At 38.2% G+C, this 17,515-nt stretch overlaps 1 protein-coding gene across 2 annotated transcripts in view; it reads left to right on the plus strand.

Moving 5' to 3' along the window:
• GABBR2 (gamma-aminobutyric acid type B receptor subunit 2) overlaps positions 1-17,515 on the plus strand; it is an 818,519-nt gene that overhangs the window by 596,146 nt on the left and 204,858 nt on the right. For both annotated transcript variants that reach the window (XM_072597481.1, XM_072597480.1), the window contains exon 8: positions 4,743-4,803. In XM_072597481.1, the coding sequence (XP_072453582.1) occupies positions 4,743-4,803 (61 nt within the window). The remainder of the gene's footprint in view (positions 1-4,742; positions 4,804-17,515) is intronic.

A 17,515-nucleotide genomic window follows, 5' to 3' on the forward strand; every position in this document is an offset into this window, starting at 1 on the left:
AAGGGCAAACAACAAGTTCAACAATAAGCCAGGTTCTTGAACTTAAAGGCAGGAAGACCTGAATTCAAATCCAGCCCCAGACACTAGCTATGTGATCCTGGGAAGTCACTTAATCTCTATTTACCTCAGTTTCCTCATCTCTAAAATGAGGATAAAGTAGTACTTCCAAGGATTGTCATGAGGATAATAATTGTAAAGTACTTAGCATAGTGGAGCGCAATAGTAAAATCCTGGCTCAGACTCTTACTAACTGTGATGATGGGCTAGTTAGTTAACCTTTGCTCAGCCTGAGTTTTCTCACCTCTAAAATAAGGGAGGTAAACTCAATGACCTCTAAGGTCCGTTTCAGCTCTAAATCTGTGACACTATGATAGCCCAATATTGTTCCTGAGAACTGGAGCCACCCTTATTGTGATGGGGATACAGCTTCACCCATCTGTCAGTAACTAGTTGTGGTCATATTTTCTCCAAAAGTCAGGCACATATTGTAAATTTTGATTTTAAAAAATCTCATTATATTACAGTCATACCTCTTACGTATGTACCTAAAACATTTGGAGGCCCATGTGGTAATCCAATGGGCATCACAGCAGAAATATTTCTGCCTATGTTTTCTCCAGTCCATCCTAAACATCTTCATATTCACAGAGCAGCCTGGCTCATAAGATTTAGAGTTATAAGAGACTTTAAAAATCATAGATTTAGGACTCATAAGAAATTGATAGGCCCTAGACCATCAGTCCTCATTTGACAAAAGAGATAACTCAGAGCAATTTCACAGAGCAGTTAGATAACTTGGCCATGGTCAAACAACTAGTAAGCAGCAAAGTCAGAATTTGAAACCAGGTCTTTTGCTTCCAAAACTAGTGCTTTTTCTACCATAGCAAACTAACATCTAGTCCAATCCCTTTTATTGTACAGAGGAGAAAACCGAAATCCAGGAACAGTAAGTGACTTTATCAGTGTCTCACAGGATAGTAAGGAATAGTCAGAATTCAAACCCAGGTCTTCAAATTCCAAAGCCAATGCTGTTGAGGCTTGTTACCCATCATGGTGCCTCTCAAACTCTCTCACTCCTAAAATTGTTCTTCATCCTCATTACACCCTGGTTCTTCATTCTTCTCCTTATTCTCCCAGTTTATCATCCCTGATCCCTTTGTAACTTGGAACCTGTGGTCAGTCATTTTTAAGGATATCCTAAGCCTACTGAGCACCCCCCTAACTGTCTACATTTTCTGTGATACAATCTCAACAATGCTGCCTCCCCCTTCTGAGAATATAAGCTCCCTAAGGGCATGGATTCGTTTTGCTTTGGCACATAGTAAGTTCTTAATAAATGCTTGTTGATTGATTGATTGGTGAACCCTTCACCCTGGTCATCCCATTTGTTGGGAAAGGAAGCAGGGATGCTTATTGTTTAAAGAAACAAAATGCCAATCATGACCTGAAAGAGGCTAAGGGGTGATGTTGGGTGATATACATGTTATAAAGTCTTTGTATTGTCTAATATTTTTTCCAAACTTCTGCTCATTCTGGGCTTTAGTCTTCCTGAGACTGCTCTTAAAGAACTGTACCATGCTTTTGGATGTCTCCTTGGTGCTGTGTCTCTGCTTCTGTCTCCTATAGTTGTTCCTTTGTAGAGAGCTTCCTGTGGTTTCTTTTAAGGTCTCCTCCTTTTTTCTTTATAATTGGGATCATTTATGATTGTGTTGTTAGAATTTCAATTTTTAGACCCTGCATCCCTTTTGAGCTGTGTTCTCTTTTAGAATATATCAACACGGAATGACGCCTATCTTCTCTCTGAACTTTTGGAAATAATTGTTTCCTAAAGTCTAGGGATATGTCTAGCTATACCTAGGGTTTACTATGCCTTCTCACTTCCAAATTCCAGTCAATTCTATATCATCAAACAGTTATTCATTGATTAGAATTAGTCCAGAGGAGTAATTCCCCTTACTATCTCCTCAAGTTTCTGAGACAGGAAAAGAACAGTAAGTCAAGAATTTGTATTATTCTAATAGATATTCACAAGGTTGGAACTACTATATCTTGATTTCATTTCACTTTGTAATCAATATTCAGAAATCATCATCTATATCCTCTGGCTGGCCAGGTTATCAATAGTATACTCCTTACTTCCCAGGGTTGTTGTGAAGAAAAAATGAGAAGATATTTATAAAGCACTTAATACAGGCCCTGGCACACAATAGATGCTTATTAAATTCTTCATTCGTGTTTTTTTAAAGCAGTGTTTCTTCTTTCTCTTTCTGTTTCACCCACATTCTCTACTGTATTTACACACTCAGTTTCATGAATTTTACATAAAGGTATACATCTTTTTAACAGATGGAAATGTGATATTCTCCCTCCCTATCTATTAGATCTAACATGAGTCTCATTTTTGCCAAGTCCTGATATTTACTATGAAATTGTATTTATATTCTCATGTTGTAGCCAGTTTCCAAACTCCAAAAATTTGAGGGATCACTAAATTAAGAAGTTATAACTGAAAAGTATCATTTATCTCTCAACCATGACTTAACAAAATAAAATAGATGCTTCCACAGAGTTTTCTCTTCATCACTTTTCTTATTCATGGACTCTCAGAAGTCATGGGGGATCAAGGTCATTTCCCCATTTGGAGGTCCCTAGTCATCATTAATAATAAAAAGGGCATTTTGAAGATACCTCAATATGTTGCTTTCTTAAAAATTTAAATTGATGTTTTTAGTATTCTTATTTTTAAAAATGAATGAAATTGCTGTTTTCCTGCAGTTTTAAAAGGAAAATCTAGTGATATAATTGGTTTACCCTGCTTTTGTTCCTTGCACTCTCAGTATAACCTGATGTGATATGATGTGATCTGATGTGATATGACTTTCCAAACTCACTATTTCAGTTAACTCAGATGCAAAATTTTTATTTTTCACAGGCATGTAGCATAGCTAATTTAATTGCCAGGTTGTTGGGTTTTTTTTTCAGGCAGAATTTAAGCAATCTGGGACTGACATTCTCTATAGAAAAGCCACCCAGGATGAAGCCCTCCCATTTTGGCTCTTTACCTGGCAGATTTTGTGAAAATTAAACATCTATTTTCATTGGAGTAACCCAACTTTGCTTCAGTCAGCAAACCTGTGGTATACAACCACGTGGTATCCATTACAACTTTTTAAAAGTAGCTTCCTAAAGTTACATAAGTAGGAATATAATTACTTAAACAATAACCTTTTGTTCTATAGAGTAAAATATGACATTTCATTTTCCAGTAAGAACAAAGAGGTTTTTCACCTTTGACAAATGAGGCAGAGAGAAGGCCCTAAAAATGTCAGCTCTTTCAAACTCAATATTAAAAAATATATTTTTTAATACAAACACAGCCAATGTCTACAAATGTTGCTGGTATAGAAGATTGGTGTATTTTCAAGAAGGATGATAATAATAAATTAGTTAGGTCTCTGCCTCTCAAGGTTTTTGCAAGCTCTCAGCTCTGTTCTGGGGCCATATTTTTATACCTCAAAGTGGTCCATTTGCATAAAATTAAATAACACTTTTAAAGAGGTTGTGTATTTCCATAGTCCCTTGAGGACACTGCAGCAAGAAATAAAAAACAAAGTCGTTTTCTCTACCTCTCCAAATTACACTTTATTTCAGTTTACCTTTGTACTGTTCAGGTGTTTTCATCTCATTTCTTTCATGCAGAATTGAGATGTGAATTCTAAGCTGATGGCATCTTTAGTTGTCATTTCCATGTTAAAAAGATGTCAGAGTATCGAGAGAGTTTTGTTTGTTTTGTTTTTTGTCTTGCCTGAATACTGTCCAGCCGCCCTCTAGTATTCCAAAGAACTCATAGAATCAAGTTTTGGGTGCTACCTGGAGCTTAGGGAGGAAAGTTATTTCCTAGGACCCTACAGAAGGAAATAGTACCATTGATTGGTTTTGAGAGAGAGAGTGGCATAGCACAGATAAATTTGTGGTTCAAATTTCACATCTGACGCGTACTAGCAGTGGAACCTGATCTTTGTTGGTGGAGGGAATTTGATCATCAGGAGTTCTCTATACCAATGAAATCAATGTTTGGCACCAAAAGGATACAGAATCACAATGACGAGGCATATCAGTCAGTCAAGAAGTGTTTATCAAACTCTTACTGTGTGCCAGACACTGTGTTAAGCATTGAGGAGGTGAAGAAAAATAAAAGACAATCCCTGCTCTGAAAGCACTCAGTCTAACAAACTACCAGGTACAAAGAAGTTACACACAGGATCAACTGGAAAAACACTTCTTATAGAGGGCGGGATTTTAGCTAGGACTTGAAGCAAGCCAGGAAAGGTGGGAGACAAGGATATGTGGTAGGTATACTAAAATACATGGTATCCCCAAAGTCCTAGCAAAGTTCTAAGTTCTTACAACTTTTGGAATAACTCAGATATACTTTCTGGTTCTGAGAGATGACTGTGAAGTGCCACAAAGCCACAAAATGCATGGGGGGAAGGGGTCCCTAGATTGCATAGGTTATTGAGCATATATTCTCATTTGCTACCAAAATATCAAAATATTGATTGCATGCTACAAAACCTATCTGTTTCACACAATAATTTCTTCCTTTTTTAAAACTAACAAAGCCATGACCTAAAAAGTATCTTTTCCTTAACCAATGATCATAAAACAATATAAATGAACTTCAGCTCAACTCAGTAGCATCTGATGTTATAAGGAATTGCTTTTTGGTTTGTGTTTTTTAGGGTCAAGTTGTGTTCAGAAATGGGGAGAGAATGGGAACCATCAAATTTACCCAATTTCAAGGTAGGATTTGGATATTTACTCTTTTTAGCTTAAAATTTTTGTGCTCATATTTTTTATGAAAGACAATTGTATTTCTATACAGGCTTCAGAAAAACATGACAAATGAAATGAGCCACATGGAGCTACAGATAAAATGTGATAATGTGGGGTTTTATCTTTGAAAATGGCAGTTTGCTTTATTCAGAAAACCATTCCCTAGAGTAATACTTCATCAGATTAGAGACTTCTTTCTACTTTATTCCAACTATATAACTCTGCGGCAAACCTCCGGTGCTCTCAAGACTGCCCAAAATCAATTGACAAATTTATCACCTAGAAATATTCTATTCAGTAAGGTTGAACTGAACATCCTCTGTTTGTCAATAATTAAACCATTTATGTATTGCCAAATGCAGGGTGTCCCAAAAGCCTTAGTGCCATTTAGCCCTCCTCCACCTTTTTTAACAAAAAAGAAATGCTCCAAGACTTTTGGGACACCCGTTTTTTGTCATAATACGTTCAAAGTGGGCAGTGAAATAGTAATAAAGTAAATAAAACACTGAACTTAGAGTAATAACACTTGAATTTGAGTCCCAGCTATACTATTTACCTAGTTGTATGACCTTGGGTAAGTCATTTCACTCTTAGAAGGCAGAAGTTTCTCATATGTCTTATTTTTCTCCAGACATGATTTCATTGGCACGAGGCACTTCTAGTGAGGGAACAAAGCCTCTGCCATTTTAGACAAGTAACTGCTCTACAACTTAAAGTCTTAGAGAGGTGCCTGACTTATAAGTGACTTACCCAGGATCACGCAGCTAGCATATATGTCAGAAGAGGCATCAAGGCCAACTCTCTGTCCACTACACCGTACTGCCCCCTCTTCTTCATCTATAACAGAGATAATAATATTTGTACTACACTACCTCCTCCTAAGGGATATTGTGAAGAAAAGGTGAGGTAGAGTTATATGGTTACACCGTTTTTACTCACCTTCCCACCCACATTCTTTCTTCATGATTTAGAGGAAATTTTAAGGGAAATGTTTTTTCTATGAAAACTGCTCCCACTTTTCCATTTAAGTTTGGAAAAGGCAACCACAGCTGCCAACACTGCCTCCCCAGAGGCTTTAAAATATCAATCAGTCTCACAGTTGGAAACAGAACGTTTTCCTTAGAGACAATGTTTGACACAAAGTAGAATGCAGCTTGTCCTTGAGAATGACGACCAGGGGGTAAGAAGCAGAAAACAATCCCTAAGCGTTAGATACTGGCTAAGATAAGAAATAAGTAGAAGTGCAAGACCATATTCCTGCCTCCTGCCAGAGCTGTCATTTCAGCACTTAGAGGTAGTAAGTTGTGGCAAGTACTGCCTGACGAGCAGAATAAACCTCAGACCTTTCTGTTGAGGATCAATCAACCAATTGAGAAGCATTTATTAGTACCTACTACGCATCAGACATTGTACTAGGGCTGAGCTGGGGATAAAGTACAAAGAATGAAACAATCCCCCAAGGAGCTCACATCCCAATAGGGAAATAACAAGTATGTTAACAAGCAAATAACATATAAAAAAGAAATAAAAAGCAAATAACATTTAAAAGTTCATAAAGCATAAATCTAAAAATAATAAACAGTGTCTTCAGCTCTAGTTCTTCCTTTCTTGGACCAAAAAGTATTTATGCTCTTAAATCTGAAACTTGAAAGGAAAGGAAATATGTATAAATACAGTCTTTCAATCAGTTATAAATTTCTTTGTATTTTTTTCCCCACCTCTTCTATCTCTATCGCACTAACATGGACAGTTTTCCTATTCAGCTTTCCAAGTTAAGGAGTAGTCAGTCAGAACTTTCTTTGAGCCTCAGTTTCTTTATCAGTAAAAAGATAGAACACAGACCTTACATATAGGGTAGCTAGGTGGCTCTCTTCTTCCCCTTTCCCCTTCCCCCAGGATTTTAGAAAGTATAAGGAAAAAGGAAGAAAAATATGCTAGCAAATCCTTTAGTAATTCTAATAGCAGCTTGTAAGCTCTTTGATATTAGGGTGGGTCTGTACATGCCCAGTGCTTTGCGTAATACCTTGCAACTTAGCGATTCAATTTAACAAGCATTTATTAATTGCCAGGAACTCATGACACAAAGGAAATAACAAAGGGATGACTTATGTTACACGTAGCATGTACTCAGTATTGGGAGAAATTTATGTTTATACAGTACTTAAAGGTTATAAGCCCTTGCGTAACAATGCCATAAAGTTGCTCATTTTACGTATAAGGAAATTGACGCTCAGATAAGTGAGGTAAGTTGCACAAGGTCACATGGCTATTAAACAATGAAGACTGGATTGCAATCAAGTCTCCTGACTGAGTTCTGTGTAAATGAATTAATACAACTTTCAGAGTTGGGTCTTCCAAAGTCAATCATTTCCCTCTGTTTAATCTAAACATTTTACCTTTCTTTGGTATTATCTACCGGGAGCTTATTATTTTTGTGTTCATCCTTTATTGCCGAAGAAGACCACGCCGTCAGAGAAATGATGACATGACTTGTACTTGACTTTGTCCTTTGAGTGAGGGAGGGCTGTGCAGGTCACCAGCCTCACTTGTCCTCCTCAGTCATCTGGGTCCAGTGACCCGATATTCATCAGGATGACTGGAGATGGCCCAGGATGCACTGGGAGACCTTGGCCTAAAGGGCTCAAGGTCTTTGTTGTTACTCACTTAGGGTAAGGCAACACCCATTCATTGAATAGGTCTATTTAAGAAGTAGCCAGGGCGTGGCCCCTTTAATGAGGCCCAGAAAAAAAAAAAGATGTCAGGCTGGGAGGGAAACAGCAACAGTTAACTATTGATAATCACTCTAAAGCTAGGAGGGCCCAGGAGAGCCCTTAAGCAAGTCCAGGGTTAGGCATAGAAGAGGAGCTAAAGGTAAAAGTCATATGGAAACCTGACCAAAGGGCAACCAACCAATGGACTTCTTAGAAAATACTTCTAAAGACACCTGAAACAAGCACTCTGCTGGGAATGGGTAGGAGGAGGTATGGGGGATCACAGCCAGCCTGGGGCTTATTGCTGAGTGATCAGTTGCTTTGCCATGTGGTCAATTTAATTCTTTTGTTAAATCCACCAGAATAGTCAAGTAGTGACATATGGGTCTACTTTTTCCCACTGCACTGAGTACAAGATTGCATCATCTGCTTAGTAATTTGGTCTGTTGATCAGTGGCGCTCAATCATTATAACAGAAAAGAAAATTAACCCAGCCAAAGGATTTGACAGAATCATTGATCAATCAATTATATTTGGACAGGACCTTGGTGTTCAGCCTCAGTTTACTCCACTGTAAGATGAAGAAGCTGGATTAGATGGCTGATGATGTCCTTTCTACTTCTAGATGCATGGTCTTTTGTTGTTTTTAAGTCATTTTTCAGTCATGTCCAACTCTTCATGACCCCATTTGGGTTTTTCCTAGCAAAGATACTGGAATGGTTCATCATTTCCTCCTCCAGTTCATTTTACACATGAAGAAACTGAGGCAAAGAGGTTTAAGAGACTTGCCCAGAGTCATACAGCTAGTAAGTGTTTAAGGCCAGATTTGAACTCAGGAAGATGAGTCTTCCTGACTCCAGGCCCTGCACTCTATCCACTGAGCCACCTAGATGCCCCATATGTCTGGTCTATGTTCCATCATTTTATAGGTAAAGGAACTGAGACTCAGAGAAATTATAACATATCTGATGACTGGTTCGTAGGGATTCCTTTCACAAATAGGTTGAACTTTATGGCTGTCAAGGTCCTTTCCAAATCTCAAATTCTGTGTTTCTGTTAAATAATACAAGCCAGTTAGTGACAGAGACAGAATTTTTGTGGGTATATTTACTCTTTATTCAGGACTCCGTACCACATTGATCGCATTGGTGATTAAATCATCCATTTCTCTGTTAAACATATTTCTCTGCAATCACTCTGTTTCTCTGAGAGGTTGATCTAAATTTTGGTCATTAATTAACAAGAAACAGAGGAGCAAAGTAGATAGAGGGCCAGTCTTGGAATCAGGAAGATCTGGTTTCAAGTCTTTCCTTTTTATACACTATGTGACAATGGCCATGTCCCTTACCTTCTCAGTATTCCAGGCAAAACCCTAAGATTACAGATTTGGAAGAGCTGCTGATTTGCATTGGTGGAGAGAGTTCTCCACACTGGGATAACACCAGTGAACACAGGTCTGGACTCTCCTCACCTCTCCAATTATTAACACAACCAAAACCTCTGACTAATTATTGATACAGTACTTTTAAACATATAGACATTATGGGAAAATCTAGCTATATTTGGTCACTTCTAGACATGCCTGTCCATGTTAAGTAGATCCCAGCACTGCTATAGGGAAATCATAAAATTAAAGTAAATTGCATTACCTTGCCAGAGTGACTTTTGAACTGGACTGTAGTAAATCTGGAGCTCTCCCTTGCCCAAATCTTCTTAGCCTAATAGAGGGTTTGCTTGTGCATCCTTCTGTGTCAGGTAACTGACAATTATGTCAACTCTGATGCTTTTACAGAGATGTCATTTTAGGCAAACCCTCATTTATTTCCACAGTTGCTGATTTTTGCTTTCTTTATTCCTTGAAAAGAGTAAGAGGATTGGCAAAGATTTAGACTTTTTAAAAACTGATTGCCGCTGGAATAATTTGTCACGTTTCCAGTTCTTGAAATAGAGAAATTCTTGGAGAATGTTTCATACATTTTTAAAAAATCATTTTTTCCATTGCATCTAGATCTTCATGCCAATTTGAATGCTTTTTGGTTTTATTGAGATTTTGCCCAAACCTAAATGGTCAGTTTTACATGTGTCTGAGCAAATTTTAGCACTTTCCTGGGATATTTCTGCATTTGTCTAGGTATGTTTCAAAGTATGCTTGCATCATAATTATGAATACTGCCATTCACTCCTTTGTCTGTCGTATTTTTCCCTTACAAAAACTAATTGTGTCAACATGAAGACTATAATATCTCAATACAGTATTGTTATTAAATCAGTCAGGCAAGGCAGTCAGACTATTGGGGGCAGAAAGATAGCAAAGCTGCCAATGGTCCTAATGAGGGCATCAGCCAAGCTTCCACTCTGAAGCAGAATAGAAAGGCAAAGAAAGTCTAGTGTTGGACCAGTGTTGTTAAACTAGGTTTTATACTGATACTAAAAAATTGATTTTGCTAGAAGGAGAGAGAATGAGATAGTAAAGTAAGGCTTCATTATGGAGTGGTGGGTATACAGCCTGGTTACTTGCATAGCTTTTCCTGTGTTTGGCTTCCCCATACTAAGTGTATCCCTGGCAGAGTCTTGTGCATTGGATTGTACTGTAGTAAGCCACCTGAAGTCTTTGGCATAACATACAACAAATAACTGGATGATGATGGTTCTGTCTCACATGACCAGACTATGTATATCTTGAAATGTATGACTGTGTTATTAGGAAACCATTGGGAGGAAGCGAAAGTCTAGATTTGTGACATCATTGATATAGGGAACTGCAGGAACCAATGCAAGTCAGCACCTGCTCCACGAGAGAGAATCTTAAAGAGTTGCATAGAACGATCAAGTTACATGTCCAGGGTCACACAACCAAGATGTATTAGAAATAAGACTTGAATTCAAGCCTTTTTTAACTCTAAGGCCTACTTTCTGTCCACTGAACACTCTTGCTTCTCCATCAATTAAAAAAGTATATTCAAACACCCTTGTGATACAGAAATGGAATGAAGGTTATTAATAGCAATTTCTGACTTTGATCACCTATTATTCAATTATTTATTTATTTATTTATTCATTTATTATTTATTTAATTATTTTATTTGTTTATTTATTTATTTTATTTATTTAATTTATTTTATTTTATTTATATTTATTTATTATATTTATTATATTTATTTATTTATATTTATTTTATTTATTTAATTTATTTATTATTTATTTTATTATTTTATTATTTAATAATAATTATTTATTAAATCCCTGCTATGATTGATGCACAACATTAATAATAAGTAGCATTTATCTGATGCTTTAAAATTTATAATGTACTTTTTCTTATTTTATCTCATTTGATCCTCACAACCACCCTGTGAAATATGGAAACTGAGGGCCAGAGAGGTTAAGCCACTTGCTCAGGGTCATACAATCAGTAAGGATCCAAGACAGGATTCAAACATAGGTCTTCTTAGGTCCAATCCGGGCCTCCACTAGGCCACCTCGTGGACTATACCAGGTGCTGCACAATAATAATCCTTTACGCTTCCACAACACTTTTCAGGGCTGACCGGTGAAGTAGGTAGGGTAAGTTTTATTATGTCCATTTTATGAAAGATGAACTGAGTCTTAGAGGAGCTGTCTGACTTATTATTATAGAACTAGGGTGTGGGTCCAGGTTCCTCTGATTACAATGCCCTTTTTTCCATGAAAAAAGCCTATGGTTCTTTGGTCGTGAAAGAGAGACAAAGGAAGACAATATCATACCTCATAATTGCTAGTTTGCATTCAAACCACTAGAAATACAAAGGTGTCTCCCATACCACACTTGGAGTCTCCAGTCTCCTTCCTACACACTACTTAAGCTGAAACTCTATTTGTAAATAGACCTGAACAAACATATCTTCCCACATTAGTGAATAAGGAATTTTTTTGTTCCTCAAAAGTAACTGATTCTTTTAAAATCCATTTTTCTAAAAGCATCCATATGCTAATTAACCCAGGTATAGAGACCTGTGAATACACTGCCTCAGACAGTTTTCATGCAGATCTCCATTTTGTAGATGTTCCCAATGTTAGCTTGCAGTGGGTTTTAATTACCCTTATACAATAAACCTCTTATAAATTCCTAACTAGGTTTTTTAAAGTGTTTTCTGCCCTTCCCAACTCTCTCTCTCTGCCTGTTCTTGCACCTTTTCTCCTTTCTATCTCATTTATCCAAGGAGATGTTGGTAAATGTTTTAAAACCAGTTATATATATATATGTATATATATGTATATGTATATGTATATATATATGCATATATATAATATATTATATATATATATGTATATATGTGTGTGTGTATGTACAACAAACTTTTTAGTTTAATCTGATTTATAAACATTTTTCTCCACCACATTCTTAAGTCTAGACAAGCAACAAAACAATAAGTCTAGATGTGCAACATTTTTCAATTTCTGCGGTGTAATGAAATTTAAATGAAAATTTAATACTTGGCTCTCCTGAGGCTGGCTCCAACACACCCTTGCTTCTCTCCTTCTATACCTGTCTCCTTTTCTCTTACCTTCTTACCCCCTTTTCTTCTCTATTCTCTCTACTACCCTCCCTTTCTTTTTGCATTTATTGTCTTCATTTTAATTTTCTATTGTATTTCTTAAAGCATCGTATCCCTTGTCATTCATTTTTAAAAGCAGCTGAGTCGGATATCTTCAATTCTCTAAAAGCAAATCTGTTTAGGTAACTTTTTCCTTGGGCTTGGTACACCACTGGATTTTTCTTCCCCCAAAGAATCATCAACCCCTAAGAGAGAAAATTTTCCCACCACTATTTTAGAAATACTGAGATTTGACAGAATTGGTATTTCTACCTAACTAAGGCCTGGCACCATGCTTTGCACACAGTAGGTGCTTAATAACTGACTGATAGAACAGTCATCGTCTGGGATATTGTGGTCAGTCACCTAGCATTTATTAAGTAACTACGATGTAGCAGGCACTGTGCTAAGCACCGGAGATACAAAGAACGGTTTAAAAAGAAAAAAAAACAGTCCCTGTTCTCAAGGAATTCCTAGTCTGTCTTTTCTTCCCTAGCCTTAATCACTGAATGGATGTTGCCTCAGACAAAATGAGACCTGGGAAAGACCTTAGCTTAAAAAGGCCAAGGTTTCCCACTGCATCCGGGGCCATCTCTAGTCATCCTGATCTATATCTTGCCACTGGACTGAAGATGGCTGCAGAGGAGATAGTGAGGCTGGTAACTTTGCACAGCCCTGCCTCACTTAAATCCAATTCACTTGCAAGTCAAGACATCACCTCTTGATGTCACTGGTCCTCTTCAAGGACAAAGGGCAAACAACAAGAAATGACAGGTCTAATGGAGAAAACAACATGCCAACAATCGTGTTCGAACAAGATATAGGCAGGATAAATGGGAGGGTAGTCTCAGATGATAAAACCAGGACTTGGAAGGTGATACTTTAGCTGAGACTTGAAGGAAGGTATTGTAGAAAACATTATTCAGGACAGGTTGAACTAGATGACATGCCTTCCATCTAGGAAATTCTGTAGGAGAATGAGAGAGAATGAAGGGAGGGAGAGAAGGAGGAAGACAATATGAGAAAAGAGGAAAAATAACTTCTCCTGCCAAGAATCCCTTTTACCTGACTATGAAAGGCTCTGACTTCAACTGAATTCAAAGCATTTATTATGAGCCAACCACTCTGCAAGGTGTTGTGGATATAAAAATAGTTCAAACATATAAGCCCTGTTCTTAATGGGAGTCAGGGGTGGAAAGAAGAGATGTATACACACGGGCACCAAAAAAAACTGATTACAAGGAACAACTGACATAAGTGCCAAGAGAGGGCAAGGCAAAGAGCCATGGGAAATTTAATGTAGAGATCACCTTTATTTAGAGAGGTCACAGAAGACTTCATGGTGAATGTGACACCCAGGTCAGTGTTTGAAGCAAGGATTTTGATGGTTGGAGTAGGGCAAGGAGTCCAGGACAGGCATTACACACAAAGAAATGGAACTAGAAGAGAGAAAGACAATTAATTATTGAAGGATGGACAGTAAATTGTTTTGGAGGAAATACGCAAAGCATGTAAAGGGAAGTAGCATGAAATAAGGCTGGAAATGTAGGCTGGAGTAAAGGCTCAGTGTGGGATGAGAAGTCCTGTAAGATGCAACTTCTGATACATTTCCAATATGCTGGTCCTAAGAGTGGTTCAACATCCTAAGGGCATATTTGAAGAGTTGATATTACAGTTTTTACTGGCATACTATAGAAACCACCTTGACCTTTTCCTGACACTTTGGAAAGCCTGGAAGAGGTGCTTCACAGACTCCAAGAAATTCAGGCACTATAATTCACAACCATCAAAATATCTCTCCCTCTGCATGCCAATGCAGTTACCCTTCTACAAACTACAAGAGTCTTCACCCTTCATAACCCCACTATAGTGGTGCCACTCATCTTTAAAGGGCAAACAATAACAAACATTGACCTTTCTTGGCATGAGTGCCCTTTTTGGACTGGGAGATTAGGAAATGCCCCCCTGGAATGAACAATTCATTTGATGAAAAAGAGAGTCCCTGGTTGGGAACCTTCCAGTTCAAGAATCATGGTTGCAAGACCTAGGAGGGTCTTTAGAAATCATTCAGCCCAATTGGCTCATTTTTATAGATGAAGAAATGGAGACCCAGGTAGACAAAAGGACTTTACTCAAGTTCATACACGTAGTAGATTGCAGAGATAGGATTTAAAACCATATTCTCTGACTTCTTACCACTACCTTTGGACAGAGTTCTTGGTCATTTGCAGTATCTCTATTATAAGTAGGATGCATCTGCAGCCCTACAAGGAAAAGAATATACTCTAAGGAAGATACATCTTCTTAAGTAATAATATTAATGAATTCCACTAGCTGAGGGTCATCCTGAGATTGGAAAAGCAGATCGTTATCTTTCTGAAGGACCCAGTTAAGAAGTTTTAAAATAGATTGGCAGTAGCACCTATGCTTAAAGATCTGGCAGCCTATAACTAATAGGTTATGTGACTATAACTAAATGACTGCATAGAGGACAGGATAAGAGGGTGGTCTAGGTAGGAAGAAAGAATATATTGAGCCATTAGGGCAGCAGGAGAACACAAAGCTCGAGAAGGTGGTGATCAGTCAAAAACTTTAGTCACTTAAGGGGTGGCAGCATCGGAAGGAGAAGCATTACCAAAATATCCAACCTCAGGGTCAAGGCGGGATAAGGAGGAAAGTAGCCAAAACAGGTTGGATAACTCTAAACAAGGAGAAAATAAGGGATGTGATGAGCATGTAAAACAGGTTAGGGAAAAAGTAAAGTGCTGTGCCATAAATGGTGAATTTAATATAAATGACAAATTTAAATAAGTTAATTAAATTTAAATTAATAAAATTCAGATAAAAATGGAAAGAACTAAAGGAGTGAAATAAGCAGGACCAGAACAATTTACATGATGACAACAAAAATGTGAAGGAAAACAGCAAGGAATGTCTTCAGAACTTCAAACAATGTCAAGTGTAATAGTGACTTCAAAGGACTCTTGGTGAAGCATGCCTCCTTACTCTGGACAGAGGTAGTAAACCAGAAGTACAGAATGAAGCACACGTTTTTCAGACATGGCCAACGTACTGCTTTGTTTTGCTTGGCTATCTTTATTTGTTACAAGAGAGGGCTCTATGGTGGGGTGAGTCCTTGAGAAAAGAGTGGTAGGGGAAAACAAGAGAAAAGCATCAACCAAACATTTTAAAAGGGTGGGGTGGGGAGGAAGAAAAGGGATGAGAGAGGTGAAAGGACAAGAGACTTGCAAGAGAAAGTTCAGCAATTGGTAGAGCTAACTGAAGTAATGGTAAGGTCTAATGTGTAACCCACCACATGGATGAATGGTTGAAACAGAGTGAAAGCAGGATACACAGGAGGGGAAATATTCAAAAAACTGTAAAGGCAGAGGATTACAAGACTAATCAGCACAGATGTCAACATCTCTGAGGATAATGTCAGAAGAGGTAGTGGAACCAGGTGTCAGGGACAAATAGAAAGACAATGGGGTGTCCAGGGTGTTATTAAAGGCTACCAAGGGGCACCTATGTGGTACAGTGGATAGAGCACCAGTGCAGGAGTCAGGAGGACCTGAGTTCAAATCTCACCTCAGACACTTGACCCTCACTAGCTGTGTGACTTTGGGCAAGTCACTTAACCCCAATTACCTCATCCTGGGTCATCTCCAATCATCCTGAGGAATATCTGGTCACTGGATTGAGATGACTCTGGAGGAGAAATGAGGCTGGTGACCTTGCACAGCCCTCCCTCACTAAAAACAAAGAAGCGCAAGTCATGTCATTATTTCTCTGATGGCATGGTGTTCTTCAGCATTGAAGGACAAACACACACACACACAAATGCTACCAACAAGGATTGAGAAAGCATAAGTCTGACTTTGTGGCAAAATGAATAGAGTGCTGGGCCTGGACTCAGGATGACCAGAGTTCAAATCTGGACTCAGACACTTACTATCTGTGTGACCCTGGGCAAGTCACTTAACCGTGTTTGCCTCAGTTTCCTCATCTGTAAAATGAGCTAGAGAAGGAAATGGCAAACCACTCCAGTATCTGTGCCAAGAAAATCCCAAATGGGGTCACAAAGAGTTGGAAATGACTAAAAAGTGACTGAACAAAAAAAAAAAAGATTACATGAACTTCCATTGAATAAGAACATTGATCTGCATTCAAGTCTTGTCTCTGACATTAGCTATGTAACAGTCAATAAATCACTTAATTTCTCTGAACCTCAGTTCCTCATCTGTAAAATGGAGATAATAATACCTTTAGTGCCTACCTCAAAGGTTTGCCATGTGGCTCAATCAACAGGAATTAAGCATTTGCTGTGTGCCAAGTATCATGCTAGGCACTGGAAATATTAATAGAAAAGTGAGACAGTCCCTACCCTGAAAGAGCTTAGACTCAACTGGGAAATCAGATCAGGGAGCTCATTTATGTCAAATGCTTAGCAAACCTGAAATGCTGTGCAGATATAGCTCCTAACTGGCCTCCCTGCTTCATGTCTCTGCTTACTCCAATCCATCCTCCACACAGCTACCAAAGTGATTTTCCTTAGGTGTAGGTCTGACCATGTCACTCACCAATTCAATAAACTCCATTGGCTCCCTATTGCCCCTAGAATAAAATAGAAATTTCTGCTCAGTTTTTAAAGCCCTTTACAATCTGGCCCCATCCTATCTTTCCAGCCTTCTAACGCATTATTTCCCTTCATGTACTCTATGGTCCAGCTAAATTGACTACCATAATGCTCCTAATACATAATAATCCATCTCCCATCTCCATAACTTTGCCCTGGCTATTCCTCATGATGGCATGCATTTCCTCCCTATGCGTACCTCATATAATCTCTTACTTCCTTCAAGACACAGCTCAAACCCTACCTTCTACCTGAAACCTTTGCTGATCCTGCTCCCAAGCGACAGATAATATTCTCCCTCCTGAAACTACCTTATACTATCCATTTTGTATTTATTTTGTATATCCTTACACAACATAAGCTCTTTGAGGGCAGAAACTGTTCCACGTTTGTCTTTATATCCCCAACATTTTACATCGTGCCAGGCACACAGTAGGTGCTTAATAAAATTTTGTCACTTGATTAGTATCAGACACCACTTTAAACCTTCCCAGTTGCTAAAGATGTTTCCAAGCAGGAGTTTGGGTTACCTGAGGAATAAATGCATTGTCATATTAGCTGTGAAGGAACTTCTGTATTCTCCTATGAAGATCTTGAAAGATGGAGAATCTGTCCTATCTCCATAGTGAGAAAGGAAAGTTATGACTTTGGGACGTCTCATGGATTAAGACTCTCAACATAGAGAAACAGTAGAAATCACTAGACCAGGAGTCATGAAGCATCAGTTCAAATTCCTGTACTGTCACTAACTACCTGGT

The sequence above is a fragment of the Notamacropus eugenii genome, chromosome 3 (assembly GCF_028372415.1).
Source record: "Notamacropus eugenii isolate mMacEug1 chromosome 3, mMacEug1.pri_v2, whole genome shotgun sequence".
In the NCBI taxonomy this organism is placed as follows: domain Eukaryota; kingdom Metazoa; phylum Chordata; class Mammalia; order Diprotodontia; family Macropodidae; genus Notamacropus; species Notamacropus eugenii.